The sequence below is a fragment of the Hemitrygon akajei genome, chromosome 10, assembly GCF_048418815.1.
Source record: "Hemitrygon akajei chromosome 10, sHemAka1.3, whole genome shotgun sequence".
NCBI lineage: Eukaryota > Metazoa > Chordata > Chondrichthyes > Myliobatiformes > Dasyatidae > Hemitrygon > Hemitrygon akajei.
In genome coordinates this window covers 128,558,243-128,579,566 of record NC_133133.1, presented here as the reverse complement: position 1 = coordinate 128,579,566, position 21,324 = coordinate 128,558,243, and the positions used below count along the sequence as shown (strand labels likewise).

The 21,324-nt window shown below is 39.2% G+C and overlaps 1 protein-coding gene across 2 annotated transcripts in view; it reads right to left on the bottom strand.

The window, feature by feature from the left end:
- nup205 (nucleoporin 205) overlaps positions 1-21,324 on the bottom strand; it is a 131,179-nt gene that overhangs the window by 80,457 nt on the left and 29,398 nt on the right. For both annotated transcript variants that reach the window (XM_073058947.1, XM_073058948.1), the window contains 8 exons: positions 17,088-17,232; positions 15,643-15,802; positions 11,858-12,086; positions 10,560-10,724; positions 6,144-6,319; positions 3,923-4,039; positions 554-691; positions 16-166 (listed from right to left, as the gene is read on the bottom strand). In XM_073058947.1, coding sequence (XP_072915048.1) covers positions 16-166; positions 554-691; positions 3,923-4,039; positions 6,144-6,319; positions 10,560-10,724; positions 11,858-12,086; positions 15,643-15,802; positions 17,088-17,232 — 1,281 coding nt within the window. The remainder of the gene's footprint in view (positions 1-15; positions 167-553; positions 692-3,922; positions 4,040-6,143; positions 6,320-10,559; positions 10,725-11,857; positions 12,087-15,642; positions 15,803-17,087; positions 17,233-21,324) is intronic.

The window sequence follows — 21,324 nt, the reverse complement described above, 5'->3', positions numbered from 1 at the left end:
GCAGACAAAGCTTACCATGGCTGCTGCCATTGACTTTGAGTAGACTGAAGCAGTAGTGTGCACAATGTGGCCCATTAGCCAGTCCACGGAGCATCTTAAGGTAAGGTAGGTAGAGAGATGGGGGCAGCATATCACCCATCTGCCTCACAAATTTAGACAGAACAACCTGCATGAAATGAAAAGAAACACTGAAGTACTTTGTTATTTCAAGTTTATAACTCAAGTTAAGATTTGCATTTACTTTCATGAAATGCAAGAAAATATGTCAAGTATTAATTATGTTCTTCATAATGTTGATGGGCACAATCATTACAAATTTTCAATCAGAGCAATATTAAATGAGCAGAGAGGCTGAAAGAGAGCTGACACAACATCAATCAGTCATTGTAGAAAGGCAATTAACAAAGTAAAGCTGAACCACATTCCTCAATGAATAGAGAGAGCAGAGCTGCTCATCATTTGATGGCTGATCTATACCTCAGCTCCATTAACTCCTTCGATCCATATTACTGAATATTTATCACAGATCAATTGTGCAATTTGTCTGACATACCTGACGCTGTGGTGGCCTGTGGTGGGTCAAACCTGAGAAGGAACCAGTTGTGGCTGTGGCTTGCAGTGGTTCAGATGGACACCAATATTCAAGGGCAAGTTCAAGTTGGAAAGGATCTTTCAGGTACAACTCCCCAATCTATCAAAAGGAAAATGATCATCTCTGGAATAATTCATTTCTTGAAACTATACAAGTATCAACTTGGGCATGAATACTTCAAGTGTAGGCACTTAAAATGGACAGCATCAACTTCACTGGCATTGCTTCACAATTGGCAAAGTTAAAAATTTGGTGTATTTGACTGAACAATTTAAAGAATCCAGCATTCAGCCTGCAGTAACCTATTTCTGCCACTGTGTGTCCTCAGCAGTCCACTTCAACCCATGTTGACTCTGCCAGAACAAGACTAAGATACCCTTTGTCTATCCTACCTACCTTCCTCCACATCGTAGGGGTCTTCTGCAATTTTTAACACTGGCAGCCAGTATCACATTTTTCTTCCTTAGTTCAACTTTCAGCTGCTGGAGAATATATTCCTTCTGATGAGAACCTGGTCCATTCTTCCATCTTTAGAAATGCTCACTCACCTTCCAAAGCAACTGCAGACTGGGCACCTGAACTTTAATTTGTCCCATCAAGTCAGTGCCACGTCTAATGAGTATTTCCCTCAGTCCCGTTTCCTCTACCGTAACCTGTAAATCCTCAGCCTCATACATTGTTCCAATAAAGTTCACTGTGAGCACAAGCAACCCTTATAATGTGGAACAATTAATGTGGAATAAGAGTACAGCACAGAATAGGCCCTTCAGCCCAAAATGATGTGCTAATCTTTTAACCTACTCCAAGATCAATCTAAATGCTCCCTCCTGCACAGTTTTCCATTTTTCATTCATCCATGCACCAATCTAAGTCTCTTAAATGTCCCTAATGTATCTGCCTCAACCACCAGCTCCTGCAGTGTTCCAAGCACTTACCACTCTCTTTGTAAAAAAAACACAACCTCTGAAATCACCCCCAATCACCTAAAAATGACGTCCTCTTATATTAGCCACTGCTGCCAGGGGAACAGATGCCAGTTGTCCACTCTAGGCCTCTTATCATAGTATACACCTCTATCAAGCCACTTCTCATCTTCCCTTGCTCCACAGAGAAAAGCCACAGCTTCTTCTGAGAAAGCTTATCATATTCTCCCAGCCCCCACGTTGGTGTTCAATAGATTCAGATAACAAGTATATCCATAATTCTTTCCAAATTACCTCAATGATTTTAAGTAACCATTTTACAGCAAAGTAAATCATGAAGCGGTCACAAGAAGGATAAAGATTAAGAATACTGATTTAAGTTAGCGGGTGAAAATCTGGCACTGAGGTTTACGCTGGAAATGATGAAATTCTCCATTTAACTTTGAATTGTTTTTAAAAAGCATTATATAAATGATGAGAGATTGTAGAGCTTTGAAGTGTAGAGGCATCTGGGGATATTGGGATGTCTCAATGCACATGGCTGGAATGCAGCTACCAAAGATAATGAAAGCTCAAAGTACACTTCTTATCAAAGTATGCATACATTATACAACCTTGAGATTCATCTTCTTGCAGGTAGCTACAAAACAAACAAATCCAAATAGAACCCATTAAAAAAGACCCAATATGCAGAAAAAAAACAAATTGCGCGAACAGTGGAAGTAAATGAATAACGTTCAGAACAGGGGAAAGCTGTTTTATCAATTTTATCGTTTATTGTGAGGGGGATTTTAGATGAATATAAAGAGATTATGCTTTATTTATACTGCGATTTACTGCCTACATCTGGAGTAACATATACATTATTTGTCCCCAATGGAAGGATGGATTTTTTTTTGTGGTTTTTTTTTAATGAGAAGTGGCTTGATAGAGGTGTATACTATGATAAGAGGCCTAGAGTGGACAGCTGGCATCTGTTCCCCTGGCAGCAGTGGCTAATATAAGAGGACGTCATTTTTAGGTGATTGGGAGTGATTTCAGAGGTTGTGTTTTTTTACAGAGTGGTAAGGATGGATATTAATGCTTTATAAGCAGTTCAGAATCTAAGTAATCTAATACACGCAATGGACAAGTTGCCCTTTGAGGAAAGGTTGGTCAGCATTCACTGGAATGTTTAGAAACAAGGGGTTGCCCATTTTCAACACTGATATGACATCTTCTCTCTCAGAGGGTCATGATTCACTGTAACTCTTCCCCCTCAAAAGAGTGTCTTTGGGAATCTAAGGCGGTTAGAGTCAGGCCAATCACAATCTTTTTGGGTAACAGAGTGGCCCATTCTTATATTTTCAGTTATTGTATGCTGGATGGACTGAGACCTTCCGTTGGTCAGGGTCAACAATGGGTGCCGCGATATGGAGAGTAAGCTGTTGCCTATGTAGCACTCTCCACGCAGCTGATGGATCCAAAACAACAACAGAGACCAATACAGTTTTGCACCAACAGCCTCCTGTAGGCTTTTGTTAACTTACAGAGCATCCTTTCCCAATACAGCTTCCCTCTCCTTTGACCCTGTCACAAATCATCCCTGGTATTCTCTCCTCTCTCCTAACTTCACTCACCTCCACTGTCTGTTATTCTCCATTGTTTTGTAGTTGTGTGTGAATGACTGACTTAGTTTCTTTGTCCACAAAATGCTGTTCAACCTGTTAAATATTTTCATCATTTTCTGTTTTTGCTTCAGGTTTCTTGCATTCAAAATACTTTGCTTTGGTATTTAGGCTCAGATATAGTCAGTGGTGCACACCCTTGTTGTAACGTGTGGTTATTTGAGTTACTGTCACATTCCTGTCAGCTTAAACCAGTCTGGCTATTCTCCTCTGACCTCTCTCATTAACAAGGCATTTTTGCTCACAGAACTAATGCTTACTGGATTTTGTTTTTGTTTCTTTGCACCACTCTGTGTAAACCCTTGAGACTGTTGTGTGTAAAAATCCCAGGAGACCAGCAGTTTCTAAGATACTCAAACCACCCCATATGGCACCAACAACTGAATCTCTTGGCCATGTCTGCTTGTTTTTATGCATTGAGTTGCTTGCTGCCTTACGATTGGCTGATTAGATATTTGCATTAGCAAGCATGTGTATATGTGTACCTAATAAGGTGGCCACTGAGTTTATATCCATGAAGACATCAAATTATGGACTGCGGGCCGAGGACATTCTTCTTTGGAAATTTAAATTATGCCTCTTTTTCCTTCACCAATCCTTTCCCTCGAGATACTGCAGGAGCATTCAAATTATATTGACAATCCTTCACGTCATACATAAAAATGTTACATAAACACAAGTTGATGTTGTTGAACTGCACATTTTAAACACCAAGGGAACAGAGAGGAGATTCATCTCACCAGTAGCATCAGGTGCTCGAGGTCACGTCGCAGGGTGGAAGGTGGCTCGGTGCCCATCTGCAGGCTCATGTGGATGATTCGGGCATCCTCGTCTGCACGGTTCCGCAGCTGTTTAACCTGTGGGACAGGAAGGAAGATCACAAAGATGACACCTTACTCATGACACCTCCTTTTAGGCCATTTTCAGCCATACCAAACTGATGGAACAGTGGTTCATCCATCAAGTCTTCAGTACTCTCAGAAAGGGACTAAAGAAAACTGAACAGATAGGGAAGGGAAACCTACAGAAAGCTTTTAAGACTGAGATGGGAACTTCAAAATCAGAGGTAATGTAGCTCAGCAAAGATAGTAGAGACAAGCGAGAACATCCATCCAAGATATTAGGAGTTAGGTAAAACATCCACAGTCTAACAACTGGCCTATCCCTACCATTCAGAGTTTTGAGTTCACTTTCCTTGGTTCTTCTTATACTATTAAATTTGATTAATGCAATACCCCTACATTATAGTGCACTAGTTCTATAAGCACACTGTCAAGCGACTTCAACCAATATACGAAGGGGAAATGAATATTTATCATTATTATTAGAACCACGAGGGTAAAGGTAGGACTTTTTATGTATCATAGACTATGAGTGTCTGCCAGAGTTGGCCAAAGTGAGCTCACCAGTGCAATGGATTTGATGGGGTCATGCAGACCCAGCACCAATAGCTCAAGTTGACTGAGAGTGAATTGTTTAACATGCCTCATGGTTAAAATGACAGGACATTTGAAAGTACTTGGGAAAACGCAAAGGTAATTCTAAGGTGCAACTGATGTTGGCAACAATGCCAGAGGACAAGAACCTTCTCTGCTGAAGTATCTCTGATCTATGAATAAGGAGCTGCAAATGTAGCTGGGTGCCAGGTTACATTCTGAGCAAGTAAAGTGATGAGTTGATGTAATTTTGCTCATTCTCGCTTTTTGTTGCACTAGACTTTTCTCCCAAGTCTGTAACCAGGAAGATAAAAGTAAACATCTTGCATAATTATAATCTACAATTTAAATGGCAGTTATTCTTAACCTCCTTCCAACATGTTATGTGGATTGACAAATGCAAAATAGCTGCTAAGAAAAACAACTGGTTTCCAGATAATGCAATTCATGCGCTCCAACAGTTTTTGAAGCTTCATTAAGTGTACACATCTAAATCCATTCCAAGAACTTCCACTCTCCTCAAACACACCTCCCCACTGTGTTTAATTAAAATGATGAACATGCTGGTTAATTTGTTATAACATTAGATGTCATCATGACATGCTTCATTCATGAAATCTATTTTGTCTACTCTTTTTATTTCCTAACAGACATTTCCAACTAAAAAGCTTTTTAAGCATGAACAAAAAGAGCACCTCAAAATCAATTAAATGCTATGGTGAAGTAAAACATCATGGACATGTCTCTGGGCCAAACAGCAGCATTGATAAAAGGGCCCACATTCACAAACGTTAGTGAACGAGTCATCAGTAATCACTGTGAATGACTGCACGTGGCTGGGCATTGCATCTATGTCATTTTAATAAGGGGTTTACTTATGGTTTAAGATCAACCAGCAAAATGCTGATTCATTTGACCTTGCTATTCATTTAACCGCTCAGAATGGAAACACAAGGAAAGGATTTGTGGGTTGGTTTATTCCCACTAGTTAACACAGTTTGGAATGCCAGCGCTCAGCAGACAGCACCATCAAAATTTTACCACTTCCCATGACACCTCTAGGAAAACAAGACTGAAATTAAAGAACAGTTTTATTCATAATGACATTAGCACAGAAGTTTATCATATGGGTACTCGGGACATCAACAGCTTAGCTATGCCAGTGCAATCAGAGATCTCTTCATCCAAGTGATAAGTTGGACAGGGTGGCCTGTCCCTGGCGTTTTGCCACAAGCTTCAAGGTAATAAAAAATTCTTCAAAGTACCGACCAAGATGCAAGATGAAGGAGATAATAATGTTGTCAGATAAGGAAGTAATATCAGTAAGTTTGTGTCCATATTGTGTTTCTGTGTAAGTTCATGTAAAAGGAGTTGGAAAGTATACATACTTTACTTGGGCTTAGACGTATGCAACCACAGCTTTCTAAAGTATGAAGGACTAATTTGTCCTTTGCAGTGAACAGCACAAACAGGGATACAAATTTAGAATCACAACTTTTGTTTGTCCATTGCCTCTCCAACTCACCTTCATTGGCATGAGTGTCAAAAAGTCTGCAACGAGGTTGTGAATCCTGCGGATATAGAACTCATCCAGGTACAAGCCCTCAGCTCCCACCACAGCTTCCGTGAGGAAAAGGAAGGCATTCTGTCCTATCGCCATGTTAGCAATCAACTCATCTGCCTCTGTGAACTCAGTCAAAGCTGGGGATTAAAACAAAACAGGCACATGAAGACCAGTGCTCATAGAAATCTGCATCCCATACACTCAATTTTATAACTGATATGGCATGATTATTACCCAAAAGGCTCTAATTCCAAGAGATGTTCTCTTGAGTAGACACTGTTCATACACTGTCAAGTGCTTAAAGACATCACAAATGTTGTGAACTTTTAAAGCAACTTATTATTATGGCTTTGTTATACCTTTAATTAGTTTTACAATGTATGTGGAGGGAGATGAAATTATTGATGTCATTGGTTTAAAGAATGAACCACATTCCTTGTTAGCTAGTGATACAGAGCAGCATGATAAAATACAAAATCTCCTTCACCAAGTTCATGGAACCTGAATAACCAATACCAGCCCCACCACCAAAATGCTGAAACCCATCTTCAGATAAGCAGTGTGGCCAAACTTGAGGAAAGGTAACCCAAGAGAAGTGGCTGCACACCTCAGACATTCCAAGAAGGTCACTGCAAAGCAAATGGCTCAGGTCATGCCATCCCTTCACAGCTAGGCAGATGCTCTGGGCTGCAAAGAGTAAGAAAAACATAAAGAGAATAATACCAAATAGACTGCAAACCGTTTAATTTTTTTTGGCAGTAATAGATCAAGCTTTGCCCTACTGACAGACTGAGCAGTGAAGGAGCAGCAATGATTAGTTATAAAGTTTCAGCTAAGACAAAGTACATTTCCTCCTCCTGACAGCATGCAAAAGGGAGGCAGGGAGGCCATTTTGAGAAGAACCCTCTTGAGGTCAAAGTGGAGCTTTGGTGAATTGGCATGGCAAGATTAATAAACATCGTGAGGCTCACAGTCTGTAGTGTGTTTATTTTAATGCAAAGAGTACAACTGGTAAAGCAGATAAGCGAACAGTCCAAATTAGTATATGGAACTACATTACTGCAGCCATTAGAGAGACCCGAGTCGAAAGAGGGGCAGGACTGGCAGCTCCGCATTCTAGGTTAAAGATAAATTTCAGATGTGCAGTGATGGATGTTAAAAAAAAAGTGGGGGGAGATGTATTACCCATCAAAAATATTAGACATCCCAGGAGAACTCCTCCAAACAGACCATATGGGTAGAACTCAGGAATAAGAATGGTGCAGTGACTATGCTGGGACTAAATTGTATGGCTGCCAATTGCCAGTTAAAGGAACAAATATGCAGGCAGATTACAGAAAGATGTAAATATAATGAAGTAGGTTGTAGTAGGTGATTTTTAACTTCCCCAGTGTTTAGTGGGTTTAGCTGGGGCAGAATTTATCAGGTGCATCCAAAATAATTTCTTGAAATGAGGCATTGATCGTGTGGATAATCAGAGGCTTTTTCCCAGAGTTGAAATGGCTAGCACCAGAGGGAACAGTTTTAAGGTGCTTGGAAGAAGGTACAGAGGGGATGTCAGGGGTAAGTTTTTTTTACACAGAGTGGTGAGTGTGTGGAATGGGCTGCTGGCAACAGTGATGGAGGTGGATACGATAGGGTCTTTTAAGAGATTCCTGGATAGGTACGTGGAGCTTAGAAAAATAGGCTATGGGTAACCCTGAGAAATTACCCTATGGGTAATTGGCTGGACTGTAACACGGCAGTAATTTCTCAGGTAAGGACATGTTCAGCACAGCTTTGTGGGCCAAAGGGCCTGTATTGTGCTGTAGGTTTTCTATGTTTCTAAACAGTATGCAAATAGCTCAGCTGGGGAAGAGCCCATACCAGACATTGTACAAGGTAATCAGAGTTTCACTGAGGGAGAATTTTAGGATCACAATCCCTAAGTTTCAAGATAGTCAAGGATAAGGATGTTGGTCCTCGGGTAAAGGTGCTAATTTGGGTGAGGAAGCTACTGCAACAGGAGATTGGAAGTGGCTGTTTGGAACTAAATCGACATCTGCCGTGTTACAGTCCAGCCAATTAGATGTCCGAAACCTTGGATGGAAAGAGATATGATAAGTTTAATCAAAGGGAAAAAAGAAGCCTATGTGACATTTAGGAAGATGAAATCAGACAGGCCCTCGAGGAAAATAAAAGAAACAAAAGAACTTAAGCAAGGAGATAGGAGAGCTGAATAGGGCTGTGATATTTCCCTGGTAAATAGGAATAAAGAGAATCCTTTAAGTTTACTCTATATCTATGTTAAGAGCTGAGGTAGCAAAGAGAAGGCCAACTCAAGGAAAAAGGAGGGAATTTATGCATGGAATTAGAGGAAGTGGAAAAGGTCCTACATCACCATGAAGTAGGACATGGATGAATGTGAGATATGGTGATATTCTAAGAAAAGTTGATATTAAATTGGTACCGGGTCTCTTGAAAAACCTTACGGGTGGTTGTCCCAGAGGCCTGATGAAATCTATCCATGGATACTGAGGGAGATCTTTGCAACTTCAAGCTATAAGCAAGGTCCCACCACTGTTGTTCCTTTGTGAAAGAAAGGATGTCAAGAAATTATAGGGGAGAGAGCACTACACTAGTAGTAGGGCAATTATTGGAGATTAGGGACAGGATTTACTTACATTTGGAAAAGCACGGACTTAATCAAAGTTGGGGGGTAGGGTCTTCCCAGCACAAGCCATGTTGACTTTACCGATTAAGTTTTTGAACAACTGATGAAGTTGATTAATCACTGAATAATGTCTACATGGATACTATAAAATAATATCCCTCATGGTACTTTGGTCCAGAAGATTAAGTCACAGGATGTTTAAATGCTTTACAGCATCAGCTATAAAATCAGTGTTTAATTCTTGTTGCTGTTTGTAAGGAGTTTGTACATTCTCCCCTTGACTGTGTGGGTTTCCTCTGGGTGCTTCAATTTTCCCACAGTTCCCAGATGTACCAGTTACTAGGTTAATTTGGTCATTATAAACTGTCCTGTGATTAGGCTAGGGTTAAATAGGTGGGTTGCTGAGCAACACAGCTCCTTGTTCCAGAAAGGTCTATTTTGTACTGTATCCCTAAAATAAAATAAATAATAAAATAAAAAGGGAAATGGCAGGGCCCTTAAAAACAGTGATGGACTGAGAGATCTTGAGTTGCAGGTCCACAACTCCCTGAACGTGAAACACATGTAGACAGGCAGTAAAGGCAGCTTACAGCATGGTCAGGGCAATAGGTGTAAAAGCTGGGAAGTTACCAGCCATGTAAAGCTTCGCCAAGGGCACATTTGGTGTACTCTGTGGAATTCTGGTTGTTGCACTAAAGGCTTGGGAGAAGGTACAGAAGCAGTTCACTAGGATGAGGCCTCACTGACTCAGTGAGTGAGTATGAGAATCCATTAGGCACTCTGCTCAGCATGACTAAGACCCGACTAATCATGGCTCAGAGCTGGGAAGAGAAGACACACATAAAGGCCCCATTCTCACACAGCAGAAGATGTCTGCAGCCCACATCAGTTGACAAATCTGTCCCCATTCACCCTACCAGTCTCCTAAAACCCTTGATCATATGCACCGGCTCTCCATAAGTTGGGAGTTTATAGCCTTGGAAGGACATGCATATAAAATTGAGAGGCACAGATAGGGTAGAAAGCAAAACTCTTCACCTTCAGTGTGGGAAGGTGAAATATGAAAGGGCGGAGCTTTCAGGCGAGAGGAGGAAATTTTAAAGATGTGGTAGGTGTCTAGAATAAGCTGCCAGTAGTAGTAAAGGTAGATACAATGCCAAAGTTTAAGATGCACTTAGACAGGAACATGAACAGAGGAGAGGGAATGTGCAGGCAGACAGAATTAGTTAGATTGGCAGCATGCTCAGCACAAACATGGTGGGCCGAAGGGCTGTTCCTGTGCTGTATTGTCATATTTAATGACTAACTCCAGAGCAAGGCAAAACATTCAATCCTGTGAACCGAAATCTTACCAACAGGCATCAGGTCCAACTTCCACAAAGCCAGAAGTCCTACAAAAACAGGTTCAAGAGCAGCACCTTCTCTTCAACCATTCAGTTCTTGAACCAACCAGCACAACCCCAATCACTAGCTCAGAGTAGCAATGTCATGACCACTTGATCACTTTGCACAAAAACGCACATTGTGCTTTTCTTTAAAGTGTGCTTTTCTAAAAATTATGTACATTTTTAAAATTTGTTTTTTTTGTTATGAATACTGCTTATTTGATGGTACGTGTCTGTGATGCTGCTGCAAAGTTTTTCATTTCACCTGTACATCTGAAAATAAACTTGACAATGCCTTTCTCAAATATTTCTGAAAAGTGGGGAAGCACAAAGGTTTACCTGTCGTGTCTGGTAGTTGTGAGATCCCTCGCAGAGCCAAGGCCCAGGCCAGTCTGACCACAGCCTGAAGACCTGGCAGTTTCCAAGGCTGGGAGTTCTGCAGCCTGCTATGAATGGCAGTCACATACTGTTTTTCTGTCAGTAATGGCAGTTGATGAATTAACTCTATTAAAAAACAATATTGCAAGTTCTTCACAAGACAGGAAAGAAAATCTCCACTCAGTATGAAGTCAAATTAATTTATACACTTAGATCACAAGTACTGCATTGTATTGGTAATTAAACATGCTGATACATCCATTTTTTAACTTAATTCCAGGACAGATCCTCTGATAACACCGAAGAATTTAAAGTTGCTGACCCTCTCCACTGCTGATGAGGACTGGCTCATGTCCTCCAGTTTCCTCCTCCTGTAATCAATAATCAGCTCTTTAGCTTTGCTGATTTTGAGTGAAAGGTAGTTATTGTGGCACCACTCAGCCAGGTTTTTATTCTCCCTCCTATATGTTAGTTTCTTACCAGTTTTGATTTGGCCAAAGACAATGGTGTCATCAGAAACTTAAATATGGATTGAAGTTGTAGTTTGCTTCACGGTCATAAGTATAAAGCAAGTGGAACAGGGCTAAGCACACAGACCTGTGGTGCATCTGTGCGATTCTGATTGTGGAGGGGATTTTGTTGCCAGTCGGACTGACTGAGATTTGCAAATGAGCTTGCAAATCACTGCAACCAAAGAAATATCTTCCATTTGCTTTCCCCCTCCTCATTCAATCAAGTTAGAGTATCACTCTACCTTAAAGAGACAGTGACAGAACATCAGCAAACCGAAAAGCATTAAACTGGCTTTCAACTATATCGTTCAACAGAAGTCAAGTTCAAGCTGAAGCTAAATGCTTGCAACCAGTCTTGTTAACTTTTATTGGTTTTACTGAAGTGTGCAGCATTTCACTGTCAGGCACAACTAAGACCCTTCACCGAAGTAACATGCAGATAATATTCTATGATTCCTAGCCATGAAGTCCAGTTGACAGCCTGCATCATCCATGAAAACTCAGTCTAGTTCTTCAGTGATGAATCAGAAATAATGCAGAAAATGCAAATTGTGACTTAGAATACCTTTAAACAATGAACACTGAGCTAAATACATTTCTGTCTAGCAAAGGTAATTGAGAAACTTTACATTCTTCTGGGCAAATAACCTCAAGTCAGAACTGGTTAAGATCAAAAGAGGTTTCCTGGCACTTTCTGTAAACAGATAAAAGCACTTTGTTGTGATCCTTTCGTGATAGCTTTCTTACCTTCTCGGTCCTCAGTAACATTCTCCAAGAAGCTTATATCAAAGCAATAAAGCAGAGCCATGAGAAGAGCAAGATTTACATTATCCAATGTGCCATCTGCCTCAGTCGTGATGCTCTCCATGTGGCAAATGATAAACAAGGTGTCATCTTTGCTCAGTGGTGTCTGACAGGCCCAGGCAAAGAGACATTCAGCAAGGGTCTGGCGACATTCCTTAATCAGATCCGAGACCTAGAAAATAACACAGCAATTATTCAGACTGTAGCAGATCGGCATTACACTTCTGATCACCTTAGCAAGTTCCCACCCACACAGAATCTACAGAATAATCAAAATAGTTTGAAAGCAAGCAGTCCCCATTAAACTTAACACTAAGATCTTTTAAGATATTTATTTATCTATTTAGATAAGCAGCGTGGATTAGGCTCTTCCAGCCCACAGAGCTGCGCTGCCCAGCTAACCACCGATCTAACCCAAGCCTAAACATCACAATTTACAATTAACCTACTAACCGATACATCTTTGGAGGAAACAGAGGAAACTCACGCGTACATGGGAAGATCATAGAGAACTTTCTTGCTGAGGATTCCAGGAATAAACTCCGAATTCCGACACCCCAAGCTAACCACTACGCTACCATGGTGCAAATTTTAAATACATTATTCAACTAAGATGCACAAGGCCAGTTCAGTGGGAAGACATTTAGTGGGTAATGGCAGTCACACCCAAAATGGCAGCTCAACACTTTAATGCCATTAGTTTTCAATTAATTTTAGTTCCCTAATTAATTTAGAACAGCAGTGTAGTTGGTGTATTGAGATACACATTGCATAATAGTATGACAAAAAAATTCACAGGAAATGGGAGCCATACTTGAGCTCTCCCATTAACTGTAACTGTTAGGCTTGTGAAGAAGGCACACAAATTACTGACTTAATAGTACGGCCTTAAAAACAAGTAGATATAAAATACAGAATTTAGCAAATCGACCATAAAACTGATCACGAACACTGAGGAGAGAATTATACACACACCATGCTCAACACAAAATTATTTAAAATCACACTGTGTCAACATTATTGTTGACATCTTCCAAGCAGAGTTTCACATGAGAAATTCAGTAATCAAATAAAAATGCATGGAAACAATGCTGCACGAATAGCAATGGCTGGGCTTGAGAGGATAGTTGTTTTAATAACTGGCATGCTGTGGATAGCAATGCTTCCCTAAGTTATGAGCTGAAATGCTGCTTATGTTAATAACAAGGACGGTATCAAAATTTGTTGGTGACATCTTAATAGAAAGCCTAGAAAACTAAGTAAATCAAAGTAGTACAGGAAAATCCAAGTGAAATTACAGTAGTTTGACTTAAAGAAATGCTAAAGACGCAAACACCAAGATCTTTAAATGTGTAAGGACGATGGAAAAGACTATGAAAATGTAATTGATGTACAGGTTTTATAAGCAGATGAAAATATAACAACATTTGTGCAAGATATCAAATAGGCAAGAGATGCATCTAAAACAGGATTTCTCAACTGGGTTTTCCCGGAACCCTAGGGTTCCGCGAGATGAGTAAAAAAATTTAAACATCATTTTTTGAACTTCTCACATTGTGTGATGTTAACCAGCGGTGGGCAGTGATCGAGCAGCCCTGATCGCAGTCTGTCAGCTCAGTATGGCAGTGTGCAGTAGGACCTCATTTATTCTGAGTTAGGGGAGGCTGTTGATAATTGGGGAGCGTTGTATTGCACTGGGCGGAGGGGTGGGGTAGGAAGTAGACTGTTGTTGTAAGGTAGATTGTGTAGGTTAGAAGGGAATCGTATTATGAAGTTTTCATATTTTTAGTGGGTTTCTTGTTTAATTATTTATTATACCATTCTTATAGTGTAACAAAGGACACAAAAAACAAGTCTGTCTTTACAGCGAAAACTACTGATGGATGGGTTTTGCATGGACTGATGATCCAAGTTGTCCTATTCCATGGTGTCTAGTCTGTGGCAAACTAATCACAAATGTGGCAATGGCTCCAGCAAAATAGAAAAGACATTTAAATAAAAATCACAGCCTTATAACATGCAAACGGCTATTGGAATCTCAAACCAGAGTAAAGCTTTTGATAATAAACAGCAAAAAGTATCAGGCAGCAAGTTATTTAGTAGCAGAACTTATTATCCAGAAAAGGAAAAGTCACACAGTTGGTGAGAACCTAATAATGTCGGTATGTAAAATTGAGGGTAAAATGCTATGACAAGATGCACTAAGAGAAATTGAAAAGCTTTCACTCTCAAACAGTACAAGTCGACATATTGATGATATGTCACATGATGCTGAAGAGATTTTGTGTGATAATCTGAAAAACAACAGCTTCTCTTTCCAGGTTAATGATTCAACAGATTTCACCAATAAATGTCATGTTGTAACATTTGTAACATTTGCAAATGGCGGTGAAATATCAGGAAAATTTTCTGTTGCGAAGAGCTGCCCAAAACGAGCAAAGGCCAAGGTATATTTAATGTTTTGTCTCCATATCTGGAAACAAAGGGTCTGTTTTGAAGGAACTGTGCTGGCATCAGTACTGATGGTGCCCCATCAACGGTTGGCTCCATGAGAGGTTTCATTTCTCTTGCAAAACAAAATTCTGACATTGTCACAACCAACTGCTTCAACATTGTCAAGAAATTTTCATATTGTAAATAGCATTAATTAAAATCAATTTACAACCTTTATTTAAATTAAATCTACCGAGCCTACTTTTAGACAAAATCCCATTTTGACTTAAGACGGTTATTTAAAAGAAATTTATTAAGTTTGTCTTATGAGTTTTTAAATTTATGAAAGGGAAAGAAAGATTAATTTCAAGAAAAGAAATCTAAGCTTAACTACATGTTTTTTTCAAGAAAGGTTGGCTAAAAATTCATTCTCTATTCAAAAGAGCATGAACAATTATTTTTGGAATATTGTATCTACAACTTACTGACCACGCTAATGTACCATGAGCTGTAGACAGGGGTTCCCTGAAATCTGAAAATTATTTCCAGGGTTCCTTCAAGGCAAACAAGTTGAGAAAGGCTGATCTAAAATATACACTTTCATCTCTCCAGTTTTAACTGCTGAGTGCTCCAGAATTCTATTTATGACCCAGATTTAATAAATTCAAAATATTTCAAACTCAATTTTTCTAACTATTCTTAAAAAAATACACGATTTTAAATGAGTAAATATCTGCTTAACATTTTCTGCTCCAAGTAGATAATTTCATTTTTCTCATCATCCTGTATCGCTCAAATCCATCAACAATTAGGTGAATCACCAATGCTGAATTGCATACGAGTTGTCAACACAGCTCAGTACATCACAGGAACTAGCCTCCCGTCGATGGACTCTATACTCTTTGCTGCTTCAGTAAAGCAGCCAGCATAATCAAAGGCCCATCCACCCTGGACATTCTCTCATTTCCCCTTTCCCATCAGGCAGAAATACAAAAGCCTGAAAGCATGTCCCACCATACTCAAGGACAGCTTCTTAATTTGATCTGTATAAACAGTGTGCAGGACAAGCTTTTCACTGTATCTTGGTGCATGTGACAATAATAAACCAATGAACCAAAACAACATTCCTACCAAGGCTGAGTCAATTTTTTTTTTTAAGTCTTGGCATAGCTTTCCTACTTTCTGCAAGATGATTAAAAGCATTCAAAAAATGTCTTCGCCATATCAATTGGAAACCCTGCTAAATATTTCTTCAAATTACCCAACCTGCAGATAAAGTGAGCTTCCATTCTTACCGCTCTGCGATGAACTGGATTGCCCAGGCCACGGGCCGCCTGCAATTTCTCAAACTCCTCGTTGAGGTTTATTTGATTGATCAAGCACAATACTTTCTGAGTCAGCCCCTGATCCATCAATTCGTCTGTGAACCGTGTTGTCATAGATACAAGCTCTGAACTGTAAGGGAATTTTTAGGTTGTAATTACAAAAGCATGATGTTTTATCCGCCGCTCGAAAAGTCACAATCACAATCAGTTAATAGCAACACAGTGTTGAAAGGTCATTCTAACCTACATAATACAACTCCTCCACAGAAAGATGATTCTGGACATAATAAACTACGCAGCATCTATCACTCTTTTTGATTTCTTGCCTTGAAGCTGCTAATTCGTATAGGGAAAGATTCAGGAATACTAAAATACTTCGGTAATTTCAGCCTTGTCATATGCTGGTTATACAGGGCACGTAACCAGATTGTTCATGGGTGCAAGTACAAGGCGGAAAAGATTAAACTAGAGATATAACAACAATGACCGGAAGCACTATTGGCACAGTAATTGCCAAATATCATTTAAAGGAAGATCCAAGGCTAAATTACCCTCTTCTTTCCATGGTTTACTGAACAGTTCTACCAGCTTCTCTAAAATCAATCAACAGAGCACCAATTCACAAAATGTAAAAAAAAAACCTTCTAAAAGTAAATAAGCATGGTACAGCACTTGATCACCAGACTCTTAACAAATGCGAGGTAGGGAGCATTCTGGCTGGACCACCATCTGCGTGGAGGCTCCAATACACAGGACTGGAAGTGGCTGTAGACTCAGCTACCTCCATCATGGGCAATACCCTCCCCACTGTAGAGGACATCTTCAAGAAATGGTGCCTCATGAAGGCAGCAGCCACTATTAACACAAGGTAATCTGCAGATGCTGGAAATCCAAAGCAGCACGGACAAAATGACGGAGGAACTCAGCAGGCCAGGTGGCATCTTTAGAAAAGAGTAAACAGTTGACGTTTTCTCTTTTCCATAGATACTGTCTGGCCTGCTGAGTGCCACCTGCATCCACCTTTCAACCAGGACATGTCCACTTTTCATTGCTACCATGATGTAGGAGTCTAAAGACCCACACTCAGTGACTTAGGAACAGCTTCTTCCCCTTTGCCATCAGACTTCTAAATGGTCCATTTTTGCACTATTAATTTCTGGACTTTCATCTTTTTGCTCTTTACCATTACCACAGAACATTAAATTTGTGGTCATATGTCAGTGATAATAAATCTGACCCAGAGTCAGCTAATGGAAAATACAGCTCCTCTGACAGAATAGAAGCCTTCGAGTGCATTGGATTCAATGCAAGAGCTGGCATGAAGTTTACTCTGGGACTCAAAATGAAACTTCAGAAACAGAGATATATATAGCAAATCCTCACACCTCCTCAGACCTACAGCAAACAAAACTTACCCAAGTTCCAAGGTCCAGGTTTTGCCTTGTCGTGACTGTATAAGGGAACGTAATGACAGTGCCATGCATCGTTTCCCATCCCAGTACAAGAGAACAGCCACCAAACCTCGGGTCATGCCAGGGAAACGAGGTAGTTGGTGCTCACCTGCGGAGACAAATATAGTCGAATTATAGAATGCTCATCGGGCATCAGCAGTGAATATACAGATAGTTGACAAATAATGGTCCACGTTATGAAAAAGATGCTGCAGCAGGATCTGAGGTCACAAAAAGAATTGATCTGTTTAACAATAAGGAACAATAAAGTAATAAAAATTAGTTTAAAAGTAACAGCTTGGCTTATATGGGTAGTCCATTACTGACATCCTTACCTCCTGACATTAATATTGATTTTAATAGCTCATTTCAAGGTTTGGTATTTATGGGACTCCACCATACACAATTGTACCGATTTTTATTTCTCAGGGACAACTCTATCCCTAGAGCCCTTTGTTGTTTCCATGCACAAAGAAAGCGGATACAACTTGCATATGAAGCACAAATGAAGTGCAGAAATTGGTATGCAACAGTCACATACATTTATGCCACAACTTTCATAATAAACTGAATAACGGTCTGAAGGCTTCTGCCAGCTATACTCATACTCAAGGAATCAACAGGGAAAACACAAAAGAAGGTTTTAAGCTGACAAAGTACATGTTTGACAACTACTAGTGAAGGCAAAATGATTATTAAGGAGGGAATTCAACACTACATTTCAGAAATTCTGATCATGCATCTGAACATATTGATCCAGAATACAGAACTTGATGAAAGATTCAAACCATCATTAAACTCAACACCAAAAGACTAAGCCTTATGATTTGCTGCTTTCTCAACAGAGGCCCAATTCATCAAATTCACATTTGTGGTCATTGATTCTGTTCACATAGAGCCAACATAGTCCTGCATGACTTGCTTTCAATTTTAAAACACAAATCTATACTCATGATAAGAGATGTCTATCACATTTCCCAGCAGTCTACGTACTGAAGGTACACAGTGCCAGCAGAGTACTCCTGGATCAAACTTCGGAAAAGTGCAACCCCAAATATATTCGTAACTTTCAACATCGTGAGGCAGTGAATAAACTGCTAATGTAGTGCCAGCTTTTACCGTCTGTCCTAAATAGCAAAGGCCTTATTTTAACGGTGAAAGCTGGGCTTTCCATGAGCTGAAAGACTCACTTTAACAACAAACCCTCGAACAATGGGCATATTCATTTCTGGTTAAAACTTGCCCACACGCTACACCAACTTGTAAATCCGTAGGTCTGAAGGCATAAAATGAATCAGAAATAATTAAGCATGTACTATAGACTACTGAATATAACTGAGATTTATATTTCTGATCACGCCAGTTGGAGAACCAAATTTCTTTACTCACTATATATATGAGCTTCAATGGTACAACGACCAACTTAATGTTGAGATAAATGTGAGAGTTGGCTGCAAAATTAGGTAAAATGAGAATCCAATTTACTTATACTTTCCTGAAAAACGGTGCAGGTGGAGGGAGAGAAAGTATGGAATAAACTGGTGGGCTGCTAACTTGACGAATGCTACTGGCAGTACTGGAAGTCAGAAAGACTCCCACGATCATAACATTGATGATCTTTCATTACCAGATGCTCTTATTTCCAACAGGCAGATGTCATCCCATCTGCTGCTCAAGGATGCTTCCAACATGGATAAAGGATTTTGTTGCGACCAAACTTCAAGCTTTGCATTGTACTCACCGATCGACTTCAAAAAAAAAAGCACAAAAAAAATCTGAGGGACATCTCACACAATTGCAAACTGTAAATACAAGGAAAGGGTCCTGGTCTTCAGTGCAAGGAGTAGAAGAGGAAGAAGAGTAAATCTCTGCTTTGCTTAGCTTTAATAGATAGGCAACCGTGGAAGGGAAGGCTGGAAGAGGTAGCAATGGCTCAATGGTAACACTCTGGCTTTCAAGGTGGAAGGTTGTGGGTTCAGGTCCTACCCTATAACAAGAACTCAAGGCTGACACTCAACTGCAGTGATGAAGAATTCCATATGAATGGAAATTCAACAACATGTTAAGATAAGAACATTTAAAATGGGCAGTTATTACCAACATTGAAATATGTTGATACATGTTCAATAATGAAACTCCCCTTGAGCAGTAGTTGCAGAGAGAATAGCATTGAGCCCGCAGTAGTGATGGTACAAAAGCATTCTTACACTAGCTCATAATCACAAGAGCAACCCCATCATGCTCCCACATTCAATCGGAATTTAAAATTTAATCAGAGCTTTCTTACATCTTGGCAACAAAATGCAGTGTTTAGTTAATGCATAATATCAGATGTAACTATGTAGTATTATGAGGTTAAGATGTATGAAAAGTATGCTTGAATGGATGTCTGATAACCAAAAATTCAGAACTAAATGCACATTGTGCCCAACAACTGAACATCCCTTACATCTAATTTGCCAGACATGGGAAGTTAACTGTTTATCTTCCCACAAATACAACCTGTTCTGCTGTGAATTTTCAGCATTTTTATTTTGCTCATGTTAGTTTGGTTCATTTCCATGAGTCACTTTCATTACAGTCCCCTCTCTTTTCATTTCCCCTCTACCCAATCTGTTAATATCTTTTATAATTTTGAAACTCTCTCTCATATCTCCTCACAACCTTCTGTTCTAATGAGAACAATCCCAGCCTCTATTCCATCACTTGAACCAAAGTTACCCATCCCTGGAATAATTTTAGTTGATCCTTTCTGTGCCATGTCCAGATTCTTCACATCTTTCTCAAAGTGCAAAGACCACAAATGGACACAATACTAGGACTAATGCTTTTATAAATGTATATTAATAAATGTCTGTTACTGTAATGCTCCAGAAATGGAAGAACCAGTGATTTCTAAAGATACACCAAAACTTATTTGTTCTTGAATTCCAGATCTGTATTTCAGATTAGAATCTCATGCTTTTTAAAAAAAAAACTAGATTCTCTACCTGCCATTCTATTTTTCTTCATATAAAACACAACTATGTTAATTTTATAATTGTTCCCTATGGATTACATTCCCTTTCCTTATTCATCCTCTCTAAATGTAACATCTTGCAGTTCTCAGTATTAAATTACAGCTGCCACCAATAAATCCATTCCATCAGCCTCTTTTCATCTCCATTATGAAGGGCGCTACTGTTGTGTATTTAATATATATCAATAATATTTGAGTAATATTGTAAATATATTGTTTGATTAAGCATTCATTGTTGTTTATAAAATACATTATGGAAATATGTACGAAATACATGAATGGCATACGCCATCATACTCCACACACGTGCCTCACTTCAAGTAAAAAATAAATTAGACTCTTATTCCTGTCTCGTTTCCTTCAAATTAGCTTTATGTTTTGATGTCACAAAATATAACAATGACAACAAGGTATTTTTAAAATGAACCTGAAACAGCTACCTACTTACATTTTCTCTCTCCCCCCCCCCCCCCCCCCATCTTTACATTTGCTCAGTTAGAAGAGTAGAAATGGCAGGTAGGATAGTGTAATGCTCCTCTTTTAGGATGTAGGATGTAGGAAGGCAGAGACTGCCAGTGTTCCTGACAATTATACCTGCAAAAAGTGCATCCAGCTACAATTTCTCTTTCTTTCTTTCTTTTTAAATCTTTTTATTAATTTTAAGAAAAACATAAATGAAATATGAATACAAAATGTTTGAGAGTACATAATTAATAGTTTAAACAGACAATCAGATATGTAATAATCAATATATAAAGCCTCCCAAACTCATAGGATTAATATAAAAGAATCAAAAAAGAGAGAGAGAAAAAAACCCCAAAAAAAACTAAAAGAAAACTTTAAAAAAAAACTAACCAACATGGGCAATTGCATAATGTTAAATACATACAGTAGTGCCGATAACTCAGAACCTCCATCCAAATACTTAAGGATATTAACAGTAAGGTTTAGGATCAGACCATTTAACTCATACGAAAATGTTGAATAAATGGTCTCCAAGTTTCGTCAAATTTAACTGAAGAATCAAAAACCACACTCCTAATTTTTTCTAAACTCAAACAAGAAATAGTTTGAGAAAACCACTGAAATACAGTTGGTGGGTTAATTTCTTTCCAATTCAATAAAATAGATCTTCTAGCCATTAATGTAACAAATGCAATCAGTCGTTGAGATGAAGCGGAT